General features: G+C 37.9%; 1 protein-coding gene across 10 annotated transcripts in view; it reads right to left on the bottom strand.

Moving 5' to 3' along the window:
* Positions 1 to 17,187, bottom strand: part of CUNH5orf47 (chromosome unknown C5orf47 homolog) — a 48,908-nt gene that overhangs the window by 16,556 nt on the left and 15,165 nt on the right. For 4 of the 10 annotated variants that reach the window (XM_058440413.1, XM_058440410.1, XM_058440414.1 and 1 more), the window contains one exon: positions 15,391 to 15,831. The exons of 2 other annotated variants lie outside the window; for them this stretch is intronic. Coding sequence is in view for 4 of the 8 variants with exons in the window: in XM_058440414.1 (XP_058296397.1) it covers positions 15,797 to 15,831 (35 nt within the window). In the remaining 4 variants the exon portion in view is untranslated. Of the gene's footprint in view, positions 1 to 15,110; positions 15,359 to 15,390; positions 15,852 to 17,187 lie in introns of those variants that run through there. 4 more of the 10 variants (XM_058440412.1, XM_058440408.1, XM_058440409.1 and 1 more) reach the window with 2 other exon arrangements.

Below are 17,187 nucleotides of genomic sequence, written 5' to 3'. Positions count from 1 at the left end.
TTAGTGTTATTATTCTATTATTACGTAACCTTTTTAAAGAATCAGTCTTGCGTTAATTGGTGGTATTGTTTTCATTTTCTATTAATTTATACTTTTAAAAAATTATTTTATACTGTCTAATTTCCTTAAGTTTGTCTTTTGAACTTCCTGGGACAAATACCTACTTTATTGAATTGCCTTCTTCCTATTTAATCATGAAAGAAGTTAATGCCATTACTTTATCTCTGATGTTTGTTGTTTTTCCATTATAATTTTTCACATATAACTGAAGATTTGCTTCTCTTTTTGATTCACGACTTGTTCAGTAAGATGGTTTTGGTTTGTTTTAATTTCCAAATGCTTGGTTTTCATTGTTGCTATAATATGTATCTTTTGAGACTACTTTCTGGTTTTATTATGTGTAGTCCAAAACTGTGGTCTTTTCTGCTTTCGGGAATGTATTACATTTTCTCAATGGCCTAACATATGAACTATTTCTGTTAAAATTCTCTGGACATAAAGAAGCCGTATTATTTATAAATACAGATTTGTATACATAACTACTACATCATGTCTGTTAGTTATGCCATTTAAATCTTCTCTGCCCTCATTTATTTTTTTACTTGCTTGATCTGTCAAGAAATGAGAGAGGGGTGTTTCTATCTTACATGACTGTTATGAAATTTCTCCTTGCATTAAAGCTATGATATTTGGCACACTGTTTCATGATGTCACATCTTCTTGTGAATTTTACTTTTGTAAGTGTAAAATGAGCTATTAGTCCTATTTAGCATTTCATGATTTGAATTCTTCTTTATCTAAAATACAATTGCAAGCCCTTCTTGCTATGGTTTCTATTTGTTCTTCTCAGCTTTGAAGAAACAAGTTGGACTTGTTTCTTCACTAGGTCATTGTACATTATAGGTAACCTTTTCAATATAAGGATTTAACCCCTTAAAATTAACTCTTAGCCAGGCATGGTAGCACTGTCTATAGCTACTCAGGAGGCTGAGGCAGGAGGACAGCTTGAACCCAGGAGTTCGAATCCAGCCTGGGCAAAATAGCAAGACCACATCTCTAAAAAATACATGTTAAAAAAAAGTAATTCTTATGACAACATGTATTGTCATGTACTTGTCATAATTCTTTCTGATTCTTTGCTATTTTCTTCATTTCCTCCATTGTTTTCTTTTTTTTCTGCTTTAGGTATTTTTTTTATTATACTTTAGGTTTTAGGGTACATGTGCACAATGTGTAGGTTTGTTACATATGTATCCATGTGCCATGTTGTTTTGCTGCACCCATTAACTCGTCATTTAGCATTAGGTATATCTCCTAATGCTGTCCCTCCCCCCTCCCCCCACCCCACAACAGTCCCTGCAGTGTGATGTTCCCCTTCCTGTGTCCATGAGTTCTCATTGTTCAATTCCCACCTATGAGTGAGAACATGTGGTGTTTGGTTTTTTGTCCTTGTGATAGTTTACTGAGAATGATGTTTTCCAGTTTCATCCATGTCCCTACAAAGGACATGAACTCATCATTTTTTATGGCTGCATAGTATTCCATGGTGTATATGTGCCACATTTTCTTAATCCAGTCTATCATTGTTGGACATTTGGGTTGGTTCCAACTCTTTGCTATTGTGAATAGTGCTGCAATGAACATATGTGTGCATGTGTCTTTACAGCAGCATGATTTATAATCCTTTGGGTATATACCCAGTAATGGGATGGCTGGGTCAAATGGTATTTCTAGTTCTAGACCCCTGAGGAATCGCCACACTGACTTCCACAATGGTTGAACTAGTTTACAGTCCCACCAACAGTGTAAAAGTGTTCCTATTTCTCCACATCCTCTCCAGCACCTGTTGTTTCCTGACTTTTTAATGATCGCCATTCTAACTGGTGTGAGATGGTATCTCATTGTGGTTTTGATTTGCATTTCTCTGATGGCCAGTGATGATGAGCATTTTTTCATGTGTTTTTTGGCTGCATAAATGACTTCTTTTGAGAAGTGTCTGTTCATGTCCTTTGCCCACTTTTTGATGGGGTTGTTTTTTTCTTGTAAATTTGTTTGAGTTCATTGTAGATTCTGGATATTAGCCCTTCGTCAGATGAGTAGGTTGCAAAAATTTTCTCCCATTCTGTAGGTTGCCTGTTCACTCTGATGGTAGTTTCTTTTGCTGTGCAGAAGATCTTTAGTTTAATTAGATCCCATTTGTCAATTTTTGCTTTTGTTGCCATTGCTTTTGGTGTTTTAGACATGAAGTCCTTGCCCATGCCTATGTCCTGAATGGTACTGCCTAGGTTTTCTTGTAGGGTTTTAATGGTTTTAGGTCTAACATTTAAGTCTTTAATCTATCTTGAATTAATTTTTGTATAAGGTGTAAGGAAGGGATCCAGTTTCAGCTTTCTACATATGGCTAGCCAGTTTTCCCAGCACCATTTATTAAATAGGGAATCCTTTCCCCATTTCTTGTTTTTCTCAGGTTTGTCAAAGATCAGATAGTTGTAGATATGCGGCGTTATTTCTGAGGGCTCTGTTCTGTTCCATTGATCTATGTCTCTGTTGTGGTACCAGTACCATGCTGTTTTGGTTACTGTAGCCTTGTAGTATAGTTTGAAGTCAGGTATTGTGATGCCTCCAGCTTTGTTCTTTTGGCTTAGGATTGACTTGGCAATGCGGGCTCTTTTTTGGTTCCATATGAACTTTAAAGTAGTTTTTTCCAATTCTGTGAAGAAAGTCATTGGTAGCTTGATGGGGATGGCATTGAATCTATATAGATTCCTTCATTGTTTTCTATACACACTTTTTTTCTCCCAGTAATTTGGAAGGTGCTTTGTTAAAATTACATCTGTAGTTATTTCTTAATAAGTCAAAAACATTTGAAACAACACTTATCTCTTAGCCTTGGGAACAGAACACACTTTAGATCTTCCTTCGTGTAAAATGAGATCATCAGCACACATGTTCCTTCGCCTTCTCCTTTTCCTGCTTCTCCTTTCTCCCACCTTTATCAGTCAAATCTTAGATTAACTCGTCTTTATTTTCACTGATACATACTTTTCCCTGTTTTATTTCCACTTCCTGAGACACTTTCATCAGAATTGGAAGTAAGAGAAAAATTGATACAATGTAAGTTTCTCTTTCCAGAAGGCCTCAAATGATGCTTTATCTGAAAATAATTATTTTACATACATAGGTTTCAAAGGATTTCTGATGTTATGTGATAGGTTTTCATTACATCCTACGTTTAGTGTTCTTTTTCCATGTATAAGCATATCGCCAATGAAAGACGTGATAAAAGCACTTTAAATGTCTCATTATAAATCCTGTTGTCAGTTTAAGAATGTTTTTCAAAATGTAATGGTCTGATAAGAATATAAGGTTTTTAGAAATCTAAGAATCTCACAGACACAAGCACAAAAGAAAGCTATACTAAGACTATTACTAGGAGCTCTATATTTAAATTTCAAATAACCACAGTCAGAAAGCTATGAAAAGCATGAAATTCTCTTTTTTCTTATAAAAGGAGACATTGCCTACTTTTGATTTCAAGGGAAAAAGGACAATAGAGAGGCAGAAAGGAAGTGGCAGAAAGGACAGTCAAAATTTCTCCTCCAGCTGGCTAGAAATAGATGAAGATGGAGATTCTCCAAATAAAGGAGACAAGCCCTAGGGGTGATACTTTGACATTAACTTAATGCAAGCAGGATGACTTACAAAGAACCCTTCCAACTGAGGTCTAGGAATCCATTTAGAAAGAAATAATGGCTGAATTTTGCCTAGAAATTTATGTCTTTAAAGAGCGTTCTTAGAGACTATTTTCCTGTTAAATAATCCATTCATCTGTCTCTTCTAAGAAAACACTTCCTAGTTTGTGCTATAAAACAAACCACATTTGAATGGAAAGTTTTCAGTTACAGGACAGGTTCCCCAAAAAGCCAGCTCTGGGAAGCTCTGAATACAGGATGTTTATTAGGGTGTGGTTCCAGCATGAAGAAGGGAAGAAAAGGAAACAGGGTTGGTCAGAGGAAGATGGTAGGTTGTGATACAGCCTCAACGAGCTCCTCAGCTGACCCCACAAGTAGCTATGAAGCTGAGATGGCCCTTCTTATAGCCACCCCACGTTGAGATGCAGGTGGGCCCTCTTCCCCAAATAGGCATAACCCTGGGCAATGTGGCTGTCTTCAGCTAAGGCCGATTCCCAGAGAGGGCTAATAGCTAAGGGTTGTCAGCTAGCAGCCGAGGGAAAAAAGTCTTTCAGTCCCAATGGGAGATCTGTCCGGGCTGCTCAGCATCCACTGCAGGCTCTGTCCTGGCTGTCCTCATGCCACACTCTCTTGCTCAGCACTCACACCACCGACTGCAAATCCCATCACTATACAGATAGCTCCTAAATGTATACCTTCAGCACAGAGATTTCTTTAGGACTCCAGACCCATATATGCAACTATTTCCTTGATATCTTCACTTGATGTTTCAAGACACCTGAATCTCAGCATGTCCAAAACTGAATTCATGGTCTCTATTATGAACTAAATGTTTGGGTCCCCCTGAAATTCCTATGTTGAAATCTACCCCCAAAGTGATGGTATTAGGAGGTAGGGCCCTCAGGAATGGGACTAGTGTCCTTATAAAAGAGACCCAGAGAGCTGTCTACCTCTTTTTTCCCCCACGTGACAAGGAAAAATCAGCCATCTGGAACCTGGAAGAGGGAGTGCACCAGAACCTGACCATGCTGGCACCCTGGTCTCTGACTTCTAACCTCCAGAGCTGTGAAAAATACATTCATGCTGTTTATCAGCCACCCCATCAATGATGCTTTGTGAAAGTGGCCGGAACAGACTGAGGCAGCCTCTGCCCTCCAACCTGCTGCTCTTCCTGCCGTGCCTCCTTCAGGAATCTGTCCCATCATCCACCCATTCATTGTTCCAGCCAGATACCTGAGACAAATTCCTGCCAACTCCTTCTTCCTCCTACATCCAATCACCAAGTCCTGGCAATTCTCCCTCCCAGATATCACTCAAATCAGTCTGTCTCCACAACTCCACCCTACTCTGCTCTGTCTCCTGATCTAACAGCCGTGCTTTCCTCCCCACCAATCCTACAGCCCAGCCTCCCAAACACCCACTCCCTCCCAGTCCATGACTCTCCCCTGATGCTTCCTTTCATGTTTCCTCTTCAGGGAATGCTCTTCCCACTCCTTTAATTAATTCCTTGTGATTCTTGAGAGCCATTTAAATATTACTTCCTCAGAGAAGCCCCCTGAGGCCCTGGACTCTGTCCAATTCCTTAGCACCCTGTTCATTGTTGAAATACCATGATACATAAAACTACGTAATTAGTTGTGTAATTGTGACTTAATGAGAATGAGGACTGAGTTTTTACAATCTAAATATCAGCAAGCAGAGGTGGATGGGTAAATCTTGGTTCACTGCATATGATGAAATATTATGCAGTCATTAAAAATGATGGCATAGAATATGGAATAATATGGGAAATGATTATGACATAATTTCGAGTAAAAAGAATAATCAAAGTTGTATAGACATTATATAATCTCAACCTTGAGAAAAAATAAAGATTAAAAAAATACAAAACTGTTTATTGGATTTTTTTCTGGATGATGTTATGGGTGATTTCCATTATTTTTTAAATACTTTTTTGTTCATGTCCTCAAATACATGTTTTTTTTTTTGAGACAGTCTCACTCTGTCACCCAGGCTGGAGTGCAGTGGTATGACCTTGGCTCACTGCAACCTCTGCCTCCAGGGTTCAAGCAATTCTTCCACCTCAGCCTCCCAAGTAGCTGGGACTACAGGCGTGTGCCGCCACACCCGGCTAATTTTTGTATTTTTAGTAGAGACAGGGTTTCACCATGTTGCCCAGGCTGGTCTGAAGCTCCTGACCTCAAGTGATCCACCCGCTTCGGCCTCCCAAAGTGCTGGGATTATAGGCATGAGCCACCATGCCAGCTGCTGTTTATTTTTAAATATGGGAAAAACATCAATAATTTTCTGCCAGAAAAAAATCCACTGAGTTCTAGAAAATACAAATTTTTAAAAAACAGTGAGTTTATCGCATACTAGTAAGCCAATATGATAAAACCAAATATTTGAGTATAAGTTTGGAGGTAATGAAAGAGCCCACGGAAAATTCCTTTTATGAGCCTGAAAGTCTCTGATATACCAGAGAGGATTTGCAGAATGCAAATAGTTATCGCTCTTAAACCAGGTGCAACAGGGACATGAGCGTCCGCCCCCCAAAGATGGACCATACATCTCCACCAAAGAAAACAACATGTAGTATTTGCAAATTCCTCATGAAAAGTTTCTCTTTGTAGAGAAGGTATGCTTGATTTTTTATATTTATATTAAAGAATAAGGGGAAAACAATCATCCCTCACTGATTCACACAAGATGGCCCTTGCCTCCTTTCAGTCCATTCTCAAAACAGTCGCCAAAGTAGTTACATGTTAATTGGTTCATGTAAATTCACTGCTCAAAACTCTCCAATAGTTTTTACATCTAACTCTGAAGAGAGGGAAAGTCCTCTAAGTAGCCCAACATAATCCAATTTCTGTTACTCACGCTCCCATCTTCCCTCTCCTTCTCACTCCATGGGACTACTTTCTTCTTCTGTCTTCTTTTTCCTTCTTTTTCTTTTCTTCTTCTCTTCTTTTCTTCCTCTTCTTCCTCTTCCTCTTCTTCTCCTCCTTCTCTTCTTCTTTCTCCTCCTCCTCCTCTTCTTCCTTCTTCTTCCTCTTTCTTCTTCCTCTTCCTTCTCTTCCTCTTCCTCTTCTTCCTTTTCCTCTTCTTCTTCCTTCTTCCTCTTCTTCTTCTTCCTCCTTCTTCCTTCTTCCTCTTTTTCTTCTTCCTTTTTCCTCTTTCTTCTTCCTCCTCCCCTTCCCTTTCCCCTTCCCCTTCCCCTTCTCCTTTTCCTTCTTCTTTTTCTTTTTTCCTGTTCTTCAGCCTCAGGACCCTGGCCTTGACCCCAACTATTTGCATGTCTGGTTTGCTTACTTCTGGTTTTTATGTAAATATCACTTTCTATGTGAGGCCTTCCTTTGCCATTCTACTTAACATTGACTCCCCTGACACCCTCATCTCTTTCTCTCATTTATTGCTTTAGTTCTCCATAGCACTTATTTTTTCTAAACATACTGTATACTTTAGTTATTTTGTTTATCACTTGTCTTTCCTTAAAGATGGATTTTTGTATGTTTTGCTCACTTTTGCTCCCCCGGTACCTAGAAAAGAATTTGGTACAGAATATAGACTCAATAAATATTACACGAATGAAGGAATGAAGGAATGAATGGGTAAGTGTCTCACTTGAACCTGACTCACGTAAGTAGGAGCCTTGTGCATGGATGTCACCCCTCCTCCACAAGCTGTGCCATAGACCATTACATAACTGAAGACTCCCACCTTCAGGCAGGAGTGGGTAGTACATGTTTATAACTACTTGGCATTGCCTTTTGTTGAGTTGAGGTAATTTCAGTTTTAAGTTGGTCTCTGCCTCTTGATCGCTGGAAGATTCAATTTCATAGAAATTTTTTAAAAGAAAAGAAAAATATTCACACAAAAATCTGTACACAAATATTTATAACAACGTTATTTGTAGTAGACAACAATGGAAAACAACCCAGATGTCCTTTAATGGATGAATGATGAAACAAACTGTGGTATCTCCATAGCATGGAATACTACTCATCAATAAAAAGAAATAAACCATTGATACATCCAACACACCTGAATGTCCAGAGAATTATGCAGAGTGAGAAAGGCAATCCCAAAAGGTTATATAGTGTTTGATTCCATTGATATAGCATTCTTAAAATGGCAAAATTATAGAAATGTAGAACAGATGAGTGGATGCCAGGGGTTAAGGAGGGGGTTGGGGATGGAGACAAGTGGTTCAGAAAGGAAATATCTCATTCAGGTCCAGCCTAGGCAACACAGCAAGACCCTGTCTTGAAAGAAAGAAAGAAAAGAAAGATAGAGAAAATTAAAAAAGAGAGAAAAGAAAAAAATGAAAAAAGAAAAAAGAGAAAGAAATGAAAGAATGAGGACAGGAGAGGAAAGAGAGAGAGAGGGAGGGAAGGAGGGAGAGAGGGAGGAAATGTTCCTAATATGGCATATAGTAAATACTGAGGCTAATGGAGTCACCTATAATCAAACTAGGCTATTCCCAGTTGTTAAAAAAAAATTCACTAAACTTCATCAGATTCCTAGAACAATGGGGTCCAATAAGAACACATTAAAGTCAGAGAAAGACCAACATGGCACCTGACATTCTGGAAATCTTAGCCAGTGCAATAAAGCAAAGAAAATAAGTAAAAGGTATTTACAGGTTGGAAGGAAGAAATAAAAGTCTCATTTATAGATGAAATGATTGTAGAAATCCCAAAAAATTCTGTATACCAGCAATTAACAGTGGAAAATTCAAGTTAAAAGTGCCATTCAGAATAGAACCAAAAATCACAAAATATTTGGTGTACATCTTACAAACTATGTGCAAGATCTGTAGAGTGAGACCACAACACATTCAAAACCTAACAAAATGTAAAAAGACCTAAATAAATGAAGACATATCCCATGTTCAGGAATCAAAAGATTCAACATTGTTACAATGGCAATTTTTCCCAAACTGATCCATAGATTCAGCACAATTAAATAAAAATCCCGAGTGTTTCTTGCAGAAATCAACAAGCTAATTCTGAAATTTATATAGAAAGGCAAAAAAACTGGAATAGCCAAAACAATTTTGAGGAAACACCTTAAGCTGTCAGACACGATACTTAGTTTCTAAAATTACTATAGCCAAGCATAGGCCAAACTACCCCCAAAATTACTATTGCCTCAAGACAGTGTGGTATTGGAGAAAGGATACCTAGATCAAGGGAACAGTATTAGAGCATCCAGAAATAAACCCACAGAAATATGATCAATTGATATTTTAAAGGAATCTTTATATTATTATAATAAGCAATAACTTAGCCTAAGAATTAGGATAGTTTTTAATTTTTTTGAGATAACTGTAGATTCACAAGCAATTATAAGAAATAATAGAGAGATCCTGTGTACCCTTTACTCAGTTTCTCCCAGTGAATATCCCAGATGTGATTTTGCAAGATGTCGCTTGCAATACTATAGTGCAAAATCACATACAGGATATTGTGACTGATATGTGCAAGACACAGACCAAGGATCTCTCATGTTGCACTTACATAGCCACATGCCCTTCTCTCCATTCCCAACCCTCTCTTTAACCCCTGGCAACCACTGATCTGTTCTACATTTCTATAATTTTGCCATTTCAAGAATGTTACGTAAATTGAATCATACAGTATATAACCTTTTTGGATTGGCTTTCTCACTCTGCATCATTCTCTGGAGATTAAAGTGTGTTGCATGTATCAATGGTTTGTTTCTTTTATTGATGAGTAGTATTCCATGGTATGGAGACACCACAGTTTGTTTCATCATTCATCCATTAAAGGACATCTGGGTTGTTTTCCATTTTTGTCTACTACAAATAACACTGCTATAAATATTCGTGTACAGATTTTTGTGTGAACATAAATTCATTTCTCTGGGATAAATGCCCAATTGCTGGGTTGTATAGTAGTTGAATGTTTCATTTTTTCAAAAATTGCCAAACTATTTCTCAAAGTGGCTGCAGCATTTTACATTCCCACCAGCAATGTATGACAGCTCCAGCTGCTCTGTATCCTCACCAACTTTTGTTATAGTCAGTATTTTTTTATTTCATCCGTAGTGTTATTTCATCATGGTTTTAATTTGCATTTCCCTAACAATGCAAATTAGGGAATTTGCATTTGTTCCTCCTTAGATCTATGATCCATTTTGAATATTTCTTTTACATAAGATATGAGAGCTGGCCACAGTGGCTCACACCTGTAATCCCAGCCTTTTAGGAGGTCAAGCCAGGCAACTGCTTGAACCCAGGAGTTCAAGACCAGCCTTGGTAGCATGGTGAAACCTTCTCTCTACAAAAAAATACAAAAATAAAAATAATACAAAAATTGGCTGAGCATGGTGGCACATGCCTATAGTCCCAGCTACTCAGCAGGCTGGAGTAGAAGGATTGAGGTTGAGCCTGGGAGGTCGAGGTTGCAGTGAGCCATGATCACACCACTGCACTCCAGGCTAGGCCAGAGTGAGACCCTGTCTCAAAAAAAAAAAAAAAAAAAAAAAAAAAGTGAGGTTTAGGAAAACATTTACTTTTTTGCACATGGATATCCAATTGTTCCAACACCATTTATTGAAAACACTACCCTTTCTTTACTGAACTGCATTTGCACATTTCCTTTATAAAATATCAGCTTAAACTTATGCTTCCAGGGAAATGGAGCAGACACACTTTTCCCTATTCCTGTCTCCAAGTATTAAAAACTAAAAACTTGGAACATTATATATAAAACAAACATAAGAACACTCTGAAAGCTGTAGAGAACAGACCAGTTAAGAACCTCAAGGCCCAAGGAACAACACAGGAGTGAGTTCTTAGGCTTTCTTTTTGTTTCATATATTCCAGACTTGAAGCTTAAAAAGCCAGGACCCTGGAAATGCCAAAAGGCATAGACAAAAAAGGCCCAAAAAAAACCAGCTCTCTCTACCTGAAAAACCAGGAAAGGAATAGCTGAGCAAGACAGAAAACTTTACAATGATAACCACTCAACTAGCCAAATACCACAGAAAAAACTGGGGCCCCAACCACATTAACAGCAGTAACGGCTAAGTAGGAAACCCAGGCTTTCACACTCACGAGGCTATGCTGATGTGTCCCAACACCCGCAGTGGAGTGATGCCAGAAAAGGCAAACTAGAAAGCCCAGACGTTCACCCCACTAGCCAGAAGGCAGGAAAAAGAAAACAGAAAAACACAGACCAAAAATAACAGAAAAAAACTAAAATACAATGGAAAACATAAGTACTAATATTAACTACATTAAATGTAAATGATCTAAATATATGCATACCAATAAAAGACAGACATCGTCAGAGTAGATTAAAAAAACATGACCCAGCTATATGTTATCTATAAAAAACTCATTTCAAGTATAATGATATATAGGCAGGTTGAAAGTAAAAGAATGGAAAAAGATATAATAAAATGGAAGCAGGAATATTTATGTTATTATCAGATAAAATAGACTTAAAGAACAAAGAAAATTACCAGACAAAAAAGGGCATTATATAATGATAAAGGATCAATTACCAAGAAGACTTAGCAGTCCTAAATATGTATGCACCAAATAATAAAGCTGCAAAATATGTGAAGTAAAAACTGTGAGAACCTAAAGAATACAAAAACATACAACTGGAGACATCAACACACCTCTTTTAACAACTGATAGAATAACTAGACAGAAAATCATCAAGGATACAGAAGAACTCAGCATCAACCAAGAGAATCTAATAGACATTTGTTGAACACTTATCAACAGTAGAATATATATTCTTTTCAAGTGCCCATGAAACCTATACCAAGATAAGTCATATCATTGGCCATCAAACAAGCCTCAACAAATGTAAAGGAACTGAAATCATACAGAGTGTGTTCTCTGACCACAATGGAATCATTCTAGAAATCAATAAAGAATAACAGGAAAATCTCAACAATTAGAAAGTAAACAACATATTTCTACATAATCTACAAGTCAAAGGAAATCTCAAGGAAAATCAAAAAATACATTTACGCAAACCAAAATTAAAACACTTAGAATCTGAGCTATTTGATCAGGAGGAAAAAAGAGAAAACACAATATATCAAAATCTGTGGGATACAGCTAAACCAGTGTTGACAGAAAAACTTGTAACACCAAACGCATATAGTAGAAAAGATGAAAAGTCTCAAATTAATAATGTAAGCATTCTTTTCAAGAATATAAAAAAGAAGAGCAAAATAAAACCAAAGCAAACACAAGAAAGGAAATAGTAAATAGAAATGAAAGAAATTGAAAACAGAAAAACGAGAGTTCCTCGGTGGCCACTGATGAAGGATGGCAAAATCATCTGGCCATCATTCTGTTTTCTTAATTCCAGTATCTCTCCAGGACAGTAGAGGATTATCTTTTTTCTTTTAAGATAGAGTCTTACTCTGTCACCCAGGCTGGAGTACGGTGGTGCAATCTCGGCTCACTGCAATCTCCAGGACATGGGAGGCTTTCTAGTGGGCATTTCTAGCTAGTGCAACCGAAGTGGATGATATGAGGATTAGACTGCCTGCTCATGTAACTTGCTTGCGCTCTCTGGTCCTGCTCAGTCTTCAGTCCAGATGCACTATTTCCATTTTATGATAGTCTACTGCTAGTACTCAATTTTTTTTACTTGATAAGTCTGATAGAATCCTATTTATAAAGTGAAGTCCCAGATCCAGTCATCTGGTGCCTCAGGGCCAAGCAATCTGTCTCTACCAGAACCCCGAATCATGTCAGAAGTTCTTTTTTGTTTTTTTTTTTTTTTTGAGATGGAGTCGCCCAGGCTAGAGCACAGTGGCACGATCTCGGCTCACTGCAAGCTCCACCTCCCGGATTCACGCCATTCTCCTGCCTCAGCCTCCCGAGTAGCTGGGACTTACAGGCGCCCACCACCAAGCCCGGCTAATTTTTTGTATTTTTAGTAGAGACGGGGTTTCACCGTGTTAGCCAAGATGGTCTCGAACTCCTGACCTCATGATCCGCCCACCTTGGCCTCCCAAAGTGCTGGGATTACAGGCGTGAGCCACCGTACCCAGCCCAGAAGCTATTTTTCAAAAGGCATTTAATTCTATGCTGTGACAGCATGACCCTGATCCATAATCCCATTACAGAGCCCGTGTTAGGCTTCCCATAAGCAACATACTACATCTTTCCTCACTACTGACATCTCTAACGTCATAAGGTCTTCCAGATCATATGACTCCAGCAGCAGGACTGCTTACACCACAGCCTGAAACTACTGCAGAGCCCTTTCTGCACTGTGTCTCATTCAAAGTTAACAACCTTCTGTGTCACCTAATATATGGGCCAGATCAATATTCCTAGATGAGCAATATATTACTTCTAGAAATACAAAGAGGCCCACCATGCATGTGCTTCAGTTTTTGCGGTGAGGGATTCAAGATGTGAGCAGTGATTTTCACTCTGGAGGGGATATCCTAGCATACTCATGGCCATTGGACCCCTAAAAATATCACTCAAGCTTTCCACATTGGACTCCTAAAATCTTCACTGAAAATCCAGGCAGGTCCCTGAATCTTCGTAGCATTTATCTTCCACTCTCAGCAGCACACACATCTTTTACCAAGGCCTCCAGTATATGAGCCACCTGTTGCTTGTTCTGCTGATCAGCATAAAGTTATTAATGTAATGATCAGTGTGAAATTCCGTGGGATGAACAAGCAGTACAGATCTCTTTAGACTACATTATTATGAAAGGTAGGAGAGGGCTGGGTGCAGTGGCTCACGTCTGTATTCCCAGCACTTTGGGAGGCCAAGGTGGGAGGACCACCTGAGCTCGAGACCAGCCTGGCTAATATGGTGAAACCCCATCTCTACTAAAAATACAAAAAAATTAGCCGAGTGTAGTGGCACACACCTGTAGTCCCAGCTACTTGGGAGGCTGAGGCAGGAGAATCACTTGAACCTAGGGGGCGGAGGTTCCAGTGAGCTGAGATCGCATCACTGCACTCCAGCCTCAGCATTAAAGCGAGACTCTGTCTCAAAAAAAAAAAAAAAAAAAAAAAAAGGGTAGGAGAGTTAACATAGCCCTGAGGCAAAACCTTAATACTGTCTGCCCCATGTGAATACAACTGTGTGACCTTTTCTGATTCAGATGGAAAAGAATCCATTTGCCACATCAATTGCTATATACCATGCTCCTGCTCTAACAATGGTACCTGTCTAGCAAAGCAGCTGTGTTCAGTTAACTCTGTAGTAGTCTACAGTCCTTTGGGTCTTTAATGGTAGCAATAATCTGTCACCCTCCTCCCATTCCACAGAACGTGATCTTGTTTTATTATTATCTTGGCTGGGAGAAAGGAGGCAGTTTTAGGCTTGCCCTTCCTCACTGTGATAACTCTTACTCCACCAGACAAGCATCCAATGTAAGAGTCACTCCAACTGCCAGGTATATCAATTCCAATTATACACCCAGGGCCTGGGGAGATGGCTATTGGGTAGGTTTCTAAACCCAGTGGGCCCATTGTGAGAGTCTCAGGCTATCTCTGGTGCAGTTCTAAGAATTTTTCAGGAAGACGAACGGAGAACCTTTGAGGCCTGTCTTGCAGAAACATACCTGCCTTAAAATCCTTACCATGCTTAATCATTGGCTTGGGAGCAACTTGGGAAGAATGGCTTCATACAAATGTAGCAGAATTCCCAATACAGCACAGCTGGGCTATCAGTCAATTATGCTCCTGTGGTGGGAAATCCAAGCAGCACATTTTCATGGCTGCCACAGGTACAGTCCATGACTCAGGAACTGGAATACTACTGCAGTGGCAGACCACCACCTAACTCGGCATTCTCCCTAAAATAAAATGCTGCACTAGTGCTGTTCCCCTTCTACTCCCAGGCTGTCCAGCCACCCGACTCCCACAGACCCACTCCTAAACTCAAGACCATTATTTCACTATTTTATAAGTTTACTCCCATAAGATTCTCAGATTACCCAAGACTTTTCCCAAATTTTAACATTTCCTCAGCTTATATTGGATGTAAAAATACCCTGAATTTAATTAGTTCCTATGCTTAAAGATTCCACTGTTTGTTTGTTTTCTCATGAAAGTTTACCTGAAACCTTTCAGGTGACCTGGAATAAATGGCTCAATGATATTTTGAAGTATTGACACTTCTTCTCTATTCTGTACTCACCAAAATTTTTCATTAAAACCACTAGAAGATCTCTTCCCTCCCTTCCCTGCACAACTAAGCATGAAACAACCACTGCAGAACCCAAAACGTAAGTTGCAAATATTAGACTATTGGGCTAAAATAAAATGCCTTTCATCTACACAGAGGAAAGAGTCAGATATAGATTTGGTGAGTGAATGTTTCTACTCATGCAAACTAGACAAATGACACTTTGGGCTGGAGATGAAGAGGAGGCAGGACCACAATGCAGTCTGAAGTCTTTAATGTAGCAGGGGTGGGTCATTAGCCCCTACTGAAATTATAGAACAGAAATAAGTTACAGTATTGCAGCTTATGTTCAGTGATGTATCAGTAAAGTCTTATGTTTGTTATATTCTATTTAACATAACAGATTGAACACATATTCACCAGAAATTATTAAACAAAAATTAAAAGATTTAGAACAAATATTTAGAACATTCGTTTCAGTGGGAGTCTTCATTCCTCCATGGTTCTAGAACAGTGAAATAAACTGAGTTTGTATCCAGCATTAGACTCTTATTTTAAATCTAACAAATATTGATATACCTAATAAATTAAAACAGACTACTATGCCAAGTTGTATAAGTCACATAAATATAAACATACATTGAAGCAAACCTAAAATCTTCATTCATATTCACTACAAAACTTTATACAGCATAAATTACAGTATAAACAGTGTAAATATGTCTCATTTTGCAATGGACTTAAATTGCATAAGCTAAAATTTGAAGCTTCACCCAAGGATTTAGCAGCCTGAAATTTACCCAGCATAATATAAAGAAGTTGTGTGACCCTCCATGCAGGGAAACTTGAGAGCCCACATGGCAAAAAAAACCTAGGCCATTTCCCCAGGCACTGTGTCCTTCCATCTGGAAACAGGTGGATTTGATAAACAGTCACTAGAAGATCATGTCACCACAAATTCTACACCGCCGTAGTCTCCTAAAGTAATTAAGTTATAACTATTAGAGGAAAAAACAAAACTATGAATTACTTTACAGTCCTTACAACTTGTGCTATTTCATGAGAATTTTGTATATTAACACTTTGTAATACCTTTGTAAAATAATTAGGAAGCCCACCCTCTCAGTGCCCCCAAAAAAGAATGGATGTCATCACTGTAATCATCCTGGATATAAAAGTACCTGCCACTCCAAGGGAAAGAAGCACCTAGAGTACACAGAATTTTATCATGAACAAGCCTCATTTTGTCTTTCCCTCCTAAGTTTCCAGTTCCACCTAGGTCTTTGATTCAATTTAGAGAGAGAGATCGTACCAGCAAAAAAGCAGAAAAACTGGCGGAGGTAAAAGTTGATTACTACTTAACGTTGAGTAGAAAAAAAGGACTCATAAAACAATACTTCTAAATGATTTTCAGAATTCTAATCCTCTCATTCATTGACTTAAAAATAATGTATTACTTAGGGGCCTGGCAAGGTAAAGGGCATCTCCTCTGATCTTTGCCCAAAAATTGTCCTAAAATACTCCATATTATAATATAGTCCATTATAATATATCCATATTAGAAATGCATATATTTACTAATTTTCTTTAGGATGAAAAGATGGCTTAAATAATCATTAGCTTAGTTTTAACACCCAAAATAATCATTGCTATGTAAATTCTAAGGTTTTTTCCATAAAATAATTGAGAAGTTTAGAGGAAGCCAAAAATAATTTAAGTGAATCCAAGTTTAATTTAAAAGTTACATCTAAAAGAAGAGATGAACAAAGCAGCAGTTGTAGACTCATTAATAAAATGGAAAAGCTGGTAATTATAAAATTCATGCAATTGCACTGGTATGCTAATTAAATTTTATGTATAAGGTTAATTTAAAAGTATGTAGAGTAAGTATTAATTCTGAAAATAACACTTGCATGCATATGGTAACAATATTTAACTAAAGGTATTATTAAGTAGCAAAGAAATACTATTAATTTATAAAGAAGGTAGTTTTTCTATTCGACTACTAAAGTCCCAATTCTAATAAAACACATCAAAATTAACAAATAATTATGACTCATTTAATGTTTCATCTTTAGATTCTTCATAATCTTCTTTGGGAAACATCCAAAGATAGGTTAACCCTAAATTTAAAAATGACAAAACTGAATTCTTGTTAATATAAAATATCATCATCAGTAGTCACTGAAAATTTTTAGCATTTCTAAGGCTATAAAGCAACAGTTAGAAACTCCCTGTACTTATTGTTTTAATGACTTTTACTTTCTCTAGTTGAACATAAAAAGTTTCCAACAGACTCAATATGTAACTCATATTTTTCTTTTCAACTCCAAC

The sequence above is a fragment of the Hylobates moloch genome, unplaced genomic scaffold (genome assembly GCF_009828535.3).
Source record: "Hylobates moloch isolate HMO894 unplaced genomic scaffold, HMol_V3 SCAFFOLD_6, whole genome shotgun sequence".
NCBI classification, from domain to species: Eukaryota; Metazoa; Chordata; class Mammalia; order Primates; family Hylobatidae; genus Hylobates; species Hylobates moloch.
The sequence above is the reverse complement of the archived record's forward strand: the minus strand, read 5'-3'. Positions and strand labels throughout refer to the sequence as shown.